This window comes from Sorex fumeus, unplaced genomic scaffold, assembly GCF_029834395.1.
Source record: "Sorex fumeus unplaced genomic scaffold, SorFum_2.1 ptg000047l, whole genome shotgun sequence".
Lineage (NCBI taxonomy): Eukaryota > Metazoa > Chordata > Mammalia > Eulipotyphla > Soricidae > Sorex > Sorex fumeus.
This window is the reverse complement of record NW_026606104.1, coordinates 39,455,001-39,464,467: the sequence shown is the minus strand read 5'-3', so window position 1 is coordinate 39,464,467 and position 9,467 is coordinate 39,455,001. Positions and strand designations below refer to the sequence as shown.

Genomic DNA, 9,467 nt, shown 5'->3' with positions numbered 1-9,467 from the left:
CGGTTCCGATAAGAGACTGGGGAACTGCAGAGGGGGCTGGGGAAGGGGCTTCCAACAGGAGTAGGTGGCAAGGTGAAGCATGCTTGTGGGTTAGCAAGAGCTTCGACAGGAAGAGAAGCATGTTCTGATCCTGGCTGTGCCCCTGTCCTGTGCCCCAGGGAAGGTGCTTACTTCTCTGAGCCTTGAATTCTTCTGTGTAAATGGGGATTACTAGGCACTGGGTTTGAGGCCTGGATTTGATCCAGAAGGAAGGAAAGAAGAAAGGAAGGAAGGAAGGAAGGAAGGAAGGAAGGAAGGAAGGAAGGAAGGAAGGAAGAAGGAAGAATTTGTGGTGGTGTTTGAACTAATGTACCTAGAGCAATGGGTGCATAGTAACTGATTGCTGCTATTATTACTGTAACAGCTATTTTTACTAAACCAGGCAGCGAGTTTGCACTGTCAGGGCTGAGTAGTTGAATAAGGCTTAGGGGCAGAGACAGGAAAGGGGTTAAGTTCTTACAGCTGATTCCCCAATCTGTCCTAGTACTGCATGCATGGCCCAGCACCACCAGGAATGACCTCATTACAGAGCCAGGAACAGCCCTGAACACTACTTGGTAAGTACCCCTGTGCCCCCACAAAGAAGGCCCAGTCCTTGGAGAGAAGGAACCAAGTCCTTTTTGGAGATTTTGAGGTTGGTGCGGGTCAAGAAGGTTGAGGTGCAGGAGAAGGGGCAGAAGCTGCGTCCATTGAATGGACTGCCGAGAAATAGGACATTTAGAAAGGAGGCTGGATTGGAACGGTGGCCCTATGGGATAGGCCAAAGTACTGAGAATCCCTCCTAACTCAGGCTGGGATTGGTCGAAGTCAGTTGGTGGCACTGTAGAGAGCAGTACAGGACTGGGTGTGGGAACTGCTCTCAGCCTGAGATCTTGCCAGAGAACATCTGTGTGGAGTAGCCTGGTGCTGCTCGAGCTCTGCTAGTCTGCAAGGGAGACCTGAGGGTGCTGGGGCGTTTGGCATGAGCGCAAAGCCAGAGCAGCTCTAACTGAGGAGAACTGACTGTCGGAGACTGGGATTCGATGGTGAGAGGAGCAAGAGCTTGTCTGGCTGGACTGGTTGGGCCTTGGTGGGAGATGCTGCTTGAGTGAGGTGTTAAAGGATGGTCAGACAGAATGGTGACTCCTAGCTGGGGGAGCAATGGAGAGAGGGCCTCCAGGGCAGGAAGGGGTGAGCTGTTGAGAAGACAGGGATGTGCTGGACTGGAGCGAGGACTTCCTCTGTCCAGGAGAGAAGGGAGAGAGAGGATTACAGCCATCCACAGAAAGCCTGGAATGCCAGGAGCTCCTGGGCAGAGATGGTGGCCAGCTGGCAGGGGGAGCCATTGACGGCTCTCGGCGAGAGCAGCATCCTTCTAACTGGATGAACTTGTGCAGGGCGGGGACGATCGTAGGAGCCTGTGAGGGCAACCGGAAAGGGGAAGGGCCTGAGTTCCAAGGCCAGTTAAGCCTTGGGAGGACCCCTTGATCCCTTGGGTGAAGGGTATGTGGCATCACAAGAAAGAAACTTCCACAGGGGTTGGGCTACGTACGCTGCCTTGAAAGAGGTCTTAGCTCCTCAGAGCACAGACTACAATGACATCTGACCCCGGCATCAGGACAATTCCCTTGATTCTGCTCACCATCTATTTTCTCTTCTGTAAACTGGGCACGTTGGACCCTGTCTCCACCGCAAGTGGGAGGTGAATGAGAGGATGAGGGAAGGACCAGCACAGGGCTTAGAACATTGTAGGTGCTCAAGGGAGAGTGCTTGTTCCCCAGCTCCCTGTGTGCGGCCACTCAGGCCCAGCCACGGGCCTCCCAGTCACCTCCAACCAGCTGGCTGGAGCCTCCGCCTTCAGAGGTCATTCCATTTCCCCCCCCCTTGCATTCATTAACCGGCACTCACACTGCATTTCTGAGCACCTGCGATGTGCCAAGTGGGGTACAGAGTTGAGACAGACCCCTGCTCTCTGACCTTTTAGAGTTTATTTTCTTTTTTCCGTTCACTTACACACCTAGAGCCCCACTTCAGGCTGTAAGGAGGCAATGGGGGTGGGATGTCTTGGGGGGCTAAAGGTAAGCATTGTGGGTCAAATGGGCCCCGCAGGTCACGCATCTGCATCGGGGAAGAGCAGGAAGCCGGAGAAGATGCTGTTGGCCCCTTCCATAGACACCAGGGAGTTCTTCTCAGTGGCTTGCAGATACACCTGCTCCTGGCGGCCCAGCTTGAGGACCACGCCCCCCGTGGTGACCTGGAAGCTGCTTTGGACGTAGTCGCAGAAGGTGACCACCTTCTGCATGGGGTTGTTGCCGCGGAGCAGGTTGACGCACAGGTTCCCCCGTGAGCTGGCGTGGTAGGTGAAGTAGTAGAGGCCGGGCACAGTACAGGTGAACTTGCCGCTGCGGGGCTCGTAGTTGTGGTTCTCGTTGGTGATCACGTGGTCAAAGCGGATGACCTGTTCTCGCCGCAGGATGGAGTTGATGGTCCGCATGGCCGAGAAGGCAATTTTCTGTGTGGCCTTGTAGTCTCCCGATTCACCCTTGGGCCCCGGGGCTCCAGGGAGCCCTGAGGGACCTTTGGGGCCAACCGGGCCCTTGGGGCCAACCTTTCCTGGATTCCCCGGAAGCCCTGGGTCCCCCTTCTCTCCAAACTTGCCATGGTCACCAGTTATTCCCGGCAGCCCTGAAAAAGCAGAGACGAGAGAAATGGGGATCCAGAGATCACTGAGAATGAGAGTCAGGAGGCCTGTGGGCCTGGCTGTGTGACCTGGACTGGGTCCCTGACCCTCTCTCGGCCACAGCTTCCCATCAATGAGAAAGAACAGGGCTGGTTTGGGAGGATCATCATCCAACATCTCCAAGTCTCCCTCTGCCCCGGCTTTGCCAGACAGGGATGTTCTGAAAGCAGCTCCCCCCAGGAACAGCAGGGACTGAAGTCTGAGCAGCTGTTCCGCCCCACACATGTCCTGAAAGTCAGCCTCAGCCTATCTGCTGGGCCTGGAAGCGAATCTCAGGATCCTTCTCATTCCACCTCTCCAGGCTGCTCCTGCCCCTTGGTCTGGCCTGACACTCCGCTCCAGCTTCATTCCGGCAGCCCGGCAGAGTACAACGGGGAGACCAAGGGCTCCGGGGGCTGAGAACTGTGTTTCTCATGCCACGTTTTCTTTTAATCATTTTTTCAATTTTTAAAAATCAATTCACCATGAATTACTCCGTTATAAAGTTAGTCGTGATGAAGCTTCAGGCATGTCATGTCAGATTTTCTTTATTTCTTTTGTTTGTTTTTGGGGCCCCACCCAGTGATGTTCAATGGTTACTTCTGGAGATGGTTACTTCAGGACCTGGATTGGGTGTGTGCAAGGCAAGCACCCTACCCACTGTGCTATCTCTCTAGCCCTGTCATGTCCCGTTTTCTTAGTTGTGTCCCCAGACTGAGTCACCTTCTCTGAACCTTAGCCTTCTTTCTCATCGGTACTGAGGCTGGTGGCATTCAATGGGATTGTGCAGACGAAATGAGATTATGTGAAGGGTGTGCTTGGCTAGAACCACAGGTTCAACAAATGAATTAACTATGATTGTAGGGGCAGCGGGTGTAGAATAAAGGTAGGAAGTGCCATCTGAACCCTGTGACCACCTTACTGATGCATCATTGCCCACATTTCACAGGATGGAGAAAGGAATTCAGGGAGATGGAGGCCCATTCTCTGGAGGGCTGGTTGGGGACAGAGCCGTGCTTCCTAGCTGAGGTCATGATAAGAGAGCCTCAATTGGTCTCAGTGTCTACCAGCCTGCAATGGGCATGCTGATAGCCTCTCTGGCTATCAGTTTCCCTGCCTGTGTGATGGGAAGCAGAATTTCTACCTTTATGGGTTATCGCCAGGGCTCTGCAAGCAGCAGAAGCAAACCACCAGCTTGCCATCTCTAAGGTGTCACTTGGCAGGTTGAAGCTGGGGTATCGGTTCGTGCGTCCCCAAAGTACCTTTCTCTCCTTTTATCCCTGGGTTTCCGGGTTTGCCGTCGGTGCCAGGGACGCCAGGGATGCCTGGGATGCCAGGGATGGAGGCGGGACCGGTGCAGGTGGTCTGGGCCTGGCAGGCACCAAGCAGGAACAGCAGCGGCAGCAGCACCAAGACACAGCCCCTTGGGGTCTTCATCATCATCTCAGCTGTTTCCTGGGGGTGCAAGAAGAGCTATCAGCAGCTCCCTGTGGCCGGGACTCCCAGCTCGTGTGTGCATTCATTCATTTGACTGTGTTAAGTGAATATGTCTGATCTACCTGGGCCTGGCACAGGGACTGGGGACACAGAGATGGGCCTGGTATACAGGACCACAGGGGGCTGGGGACACAGGGCGATCACAGCAGGATGCTGCCTGCCTCCTGGGAAGACAGACAAGTCCAGGGTGCTCTCTGAGTCAGCACGGAGGAAAGGTGGACAGGGAGGGGACCTGCTGCGGGGGGGCTGGGAGAGTGGAGGTAAGTGAGGCCCTCCCGCCAGCAAGGTTTCTAGATGGGGCTGTAGCTCTGTGATGCTGAGAATGGAAGGTTTAGAAAGGGTCCTGGTAAGAATATCCCTGAGAAAGCAGCACACACCTATGTATGGGCTCACCCGCACCTCAGCTGGGGATGGGTAAATCCTTTTTTTCCTTTTCCCCCACCTGTATTGTTGTTGGGTCACACCCAGGGATACTCAGGAGTTATCTCAGGCTCTACACTCAGGAATTACTCTTGGTGATGCTCCGGGGATCATATGGGATGCTGAGGATCAAACCTGGGTTAGTCAAGTAAAGGCAAGTACTCTACCAGATGTACGATTGCTCCGTCCCTTCCTTATTTTCTTTTTCTTGATTTTCTTTTGTCTGTTGTTTATTTGGTGTTTTGTTGTTGTTGTTGTTGTTGTGTTTTGTTTTGTGGCCACAGCTGGCAGTGCTCAGGGCTTACTACTGGTTCTGTGCTCAGTGAATACTCCTGCAGGGCTCGAGGGACCATATGTGGTGCTGGAAATCAAACCCTGGTTGGTTATGTGCACTTGTACCTGCTATATTACCACTCCAGTCCCCCTTTAGTTTTCCTTTGTGGGGTTTCTTGGCTCCCTTTAATCTGAAGAAACCCATTTTATCAATGAGACACTTTCTCCTCTCTCTCTCTCTCTCTCTCTCTCTCTCTCTCTCTCTCTCTCTCTCGCTCCCTCCCTCTACCCCCCACTTAGGATTCCTAAATAATAAAAGAATGTCAGAGGAGACAGGAAAGAACCTTGAGACAAAGGCACTGAGGCAGGATGCAGCCTGCAGTGTGGCCTGGGGGAGCCCAGAGCCGAGGGTGCTGAGGCCTTGGGCCACAGTGACTGAATGCTGAGGAGACGGGCTCTGCCATGACCAGCACCCCTGTAGCCCTCTGGGCCTCTGTGGAAAAAGCTGCTGTCGGGACACTCCAGAGGTACCGGCACTCAATGTGGCTGTGACACTTGATCAGGGGCACGCACTAAGGGCTGTAAGCAGGGCTGACAGCCAGAATATGGCAGAACATTCTATCGTATGGATACATCAGCAGACGCTTAGACATCATATGGGAGTGTGGGAAGTTTGCACCATCAGGCTGTTGGAATAACATAAACACCCCTATGTCAGGGCCTGCTTGAGGACCTGTTTTTAATTACTTGGGGTTTATATTTCAGAGCAGAATACTCAATTTGATGCTAGTCTATGTTTAAAATATTTGTTTTTACACCACACCTGGCAGTGCTGCAGGGCTCACTCCTGGTGGTGTTTGGGGGACCTTTTCATGGCAGGGATCAAATTCGGTGCTCCAGAGTACAGAACCTGCTCCCCGACCTTCCCTTCTGAGCCATCTCCCTACCCTGAATTTAACTTCTCTGAGGAACTCTCAGCCTTCTGCTAAGTCTCCTCCATCCATCTCTCCTCATCCACGATTTGCATGTCATCACCAAGTCATTATCCCTTTGCCCAGATGCCAATTCTCCTCATTCTAAGGCTCCATTCGAAGCCCTCCTTCTCCACGCAGCCTGCCCTGATTCCCTCTCAGCCCACAAAGGCTACTTTTTGCTCTTACGCTGAGGGAGTAGAGAGGTACCTGCCCACATCCCTGGGTAATGTGGGGAACTCAGGGGAGAACAGACTAGTTAGGAATCGTGGTGTTCCTGGTCTCTGTGAGGATTGTGGTTGCCATGGTTGGATCCTTACGGAGCACTGAGGATGTGGGTGTGATTCCCTGCCCTGCAGGTGAGGTGATGGAGGTGTTCTCATTAGAAAAGCAGCAGATGGACACAGCCAGGCTTTGGTCGGACCCTGCTCTCTCTGCCTCACACAGACAATCCTGGTCCAAACTGTCGTTCCTGGCATGGGAAAATTCTCCTGGTTTCTGCTTCAAATTCTCAGAAAACCAGCTCCAGCCTCTCGGTCAGGTTTAATTAGTTTGTTGCCCAGAGGCTGAGCCTTGTACAGAGGACAAGAGTCCGTGGTGTGGCCCTGGGCTTCTTACTGCTGACCGTGGCTGCAGATGGCTCCCAAGCAGGAACAAGAAACCTGGGTCCAAACCATGTCTCTGCCGCTCCTTACTCAGGATCTCGGAGCAGTCCCTTCTCCTGGCCACACTTCCTTTTCCACAGAAAAGTGGGGAGCTGCACCTCTGACCTTGTGGGGCTGGGGGAGGACCTATGAGTTAGGCACGAAATGAATATTGGCTGTGGAGATTTATTCTCACCAACACCAGTTGGGAAATCAAAGGTTGGAGTGCTCGCTCAGGATGGGAGATACATGCTGACAGTAGACGATGGATCGAACATGACGCCCACCTAGTACCCATATAACAAGCCATAACACCCAAAAGGAGAGAAAGAGTAAAAGGGAATGTGCCTGACACAGAGGCGTGGGGGGGGGGGGGTGGAGGGGTGGGGGTGGGGGTGGGAGGGATACCGGGATTAGTGGTAGTAGAGAATGGGCACTGGTGGAGGGATGGGTACTCGATCACTGTATGACTGAAACATAATCACAAAAGTTCGAAAATCTGTAACTATCTCACGGGATTCATTTAAAAATTTAAGAAATAAATCAAAGGCTCAGGTTTCTTTGGAGATGGGGTTCAGAGTGTGGGGCTCTCTTTGGGGGTTATATCGAGGTGGGGTGCTCCCAACAGCTGGGTGAGTGGATGGAGGAAGACCCAAATCCTGGTTCACGTTAGGCACACTGAGTTTCAAGCCCCCTGGTATGGACTTAACCCTTGGCCCCCCTTGATCAGCCCACACCCCCTGCAGCTTCTTTGCTCCTTCCTCTTTCCCGTGAATGTCCCGTGAACTCTGCTGCTCCTCACGAAATGACCCTGGGCAAGTGTCTCTGTGGCAAAGTGAATCTCTCCCTGAGAGGCAGTCAGAGGGTCAGCTCACACACCGCACCCCATGCTCCTGCCCTCTCCCTGACAAAAAGGCCCAAGATCCTGGCTCCTGGATCCCAGTCCCACCTTCATGGTCGTGGTATCCAGGAGAGGCTATACTGGGAGTTTTTTTGGTAGAAAGAGAAGCAGGTGCTGGAGAAAGGCTGAGGGTCCAGGATCCCAGAGTAACCAGGTCTAACCCGGTCTAACTGGATCTAAACCTGGGATTGACTTGGTGTCCTGCAGGGCAGCCCTCTCAGATTTATTCCACTTGTGCCACCTTTTCTCCAAGAAATTGTTACATGACTCTAGACGTTGAGGCCTATAAAGTAGGGGGGCTGGAGAGATATCTCAGAGGGTAGGGCTTGCTTTGCATCTGGTTTGATCCCTAGCATACCAGGTGGTCCCCCGAGCACTGCCAGGAGTGATCCCTGAACACAGGGACCTGAGGAGTACAGAGCACTGAGCACTGTGGGGTGTGACCCCCAACGAAATAATAAAGAAATAAAATGGGTGTATTTGCTACCTACTGAAAGCAAACAGTCAAGAAATTTATTTTAAATTGTGGTTTTTAAAAGTTAGGTGAGGGGCTGGAGTGATAGCATAGTGGGTAGGGCATTTGCCTTGCATGCGGCCGACCGGGGTTGAATTCCCGGTATCCTATATGGTCCCCTGAGCACCGCCAGGAGTAATTCCTGAGTGCATGAACCAGGAGTAACCCCTGTGCATCTCCAGGCGTGACCCCAAAAAGCAATTAAGTAAATAAATAAAAGTTAGGTGAGCCCACGTGAGGTAATGACCCACAGTTTAAGAAGCTAGGCCTGAACGCTCCTGCATCTCAGAGGTCCTGTGAACCCCCAGAGAGGCTTAGCGGAGATTAAGTGACTTGCCCAAGATCAATCACTCATTCTCAGGGACTTTGGTCATTGGTCTTTGGGCTCCATTTCAAGCTGCTCCCTGTTTCTGACTTCCCCCATAGAGTTGGAAAGACTTGGCGCTGGGACCCACTGGAACCACTCCCCTCTACCCCATTTGTCCTGCTATCCAGCACCCCCCAGGGCTGAGCCTCCTTCTTACCTGGGAACCTGGGCTCCCTGATGCCGGGGGCTGGGACTGCACGGCCAAGCAGGGCAGGAGCCAGGAACCTGCTGCGTTCAGCCCCAAGCAGAAGTTCCATTCCCGGGCCGGAAGGGCCTGCCCCAGCCACTGCCCTCCCAGCCCTTCCCACCACCCCACTCGCATCCAGACCGCTGCCCGCTTCCAGTTTCAGGTTCCGTTTCTGCAATCTGGAGGGGCTGACCGTAAATGCTGGCTTGGTTTCGCTGGTTCAGCAGCTGGGGGCGCACAGCTATCGGGGTGAAGGGACACCATGGGGAGTAGGCTCGCAAGCCCTGAGCTCATGACCACCATGACACGGGAAGGGTCCAGGCCTGAGCTCTGGATTTGCAGTGGAAAGCCACGACTCTGCATTCCAACTCTGCCGCCAGTGTTAAACATTCTTCGCCAACTTCAAGAGAACCCCAATTTCCCCGCTGTGTAATGGGATGGCTGCACCTACCCTGCCGGCCATATGGGGGTACCCGGGGGAGTGAGCAATTGTCAACTGTAAAGTGCAGTACTCCTGTTCCTCATCCCTACCACGTCCCGCGGCCCCCACCCCCCCGCCCCCATCCCAGGCATCCTCTTTCTGGCCTCATCTTCTCTCCTTTCTGCCCATTCTGCACCCCTGCTCTGTCCCTGTTCTCAGAAGATAATCTAATAATGAATTTTAAATGTGATCATTATTTATTTATGCTCCTTCCTCTGCCTCCAGCGGGGCTTGAAGCCGATGACAATAATAGGCGCAGGCAGGGGCCTGTTGCTGGTGGATCCTGGAATCACACCAAGTTAGCACTGGGCAGGGGCTGGGAGGGCACCCGCCTCACCTGGTCATTTTATATAGGGAGAAACAGGCCCAGAGGCCAGTGGTGAGGGGGTCATCACTCAACAGTAGAGCCAGGGAGGACAGAGTTGCACTCCGGCCAGGTCCTGGAGACAGAGCTATGAGCAACTCTGCCTCTCTA

At 53.5% G+C, this 9,467-nt stretch overlaps 1 protein-coding gene across 1 annotated transcript; it reads right to left on the bottom strand.

Annotated features, from left to right (window-relative positions):
• Positions 1-1,996: 1,996 nt before the first annotated feature.
• Positions 1,997-8,623, bottom strand: C1QB (complement C1q B chain). The gene is made up of 3 exons (XM_056123313.1): positions 8,482-8,623; positions 4,000-4,192; positions 1,997-2,703 (listed from the first exon to the last, which is right to left on the bottom strand). Exons 2-3 carry the CDS (start codon positions 4,178-4,180, stop codon positions 2,129-2,131), a joined length of 756 nt encoding a protein of 251 aa, XP_055979288.1. The 5' UTR covers positions 4,181-4,192; positions 8,482-8,623; the 3' UTR covers positions 1,997-2,128.
• Positions 8,624-9,467: the final 844 nt, after the last annotated feature.

Coding starts and splice junctions, on each gene's coding strand:
- C1QB (XM_056123313.1), bottom strand. CDS start 4,180: ATGATGATGAAGACCCCAAGGGGCTGTGTCTTGGTGCTGCTGCCGCTG. Junction 2,704..3,999: donor AGGGATAAAAGGAGAGAAAG/GTACTTTGGGGA, acceptor CTGCTTTTTCAG/GGCTGCCGGGAATAACTGGT.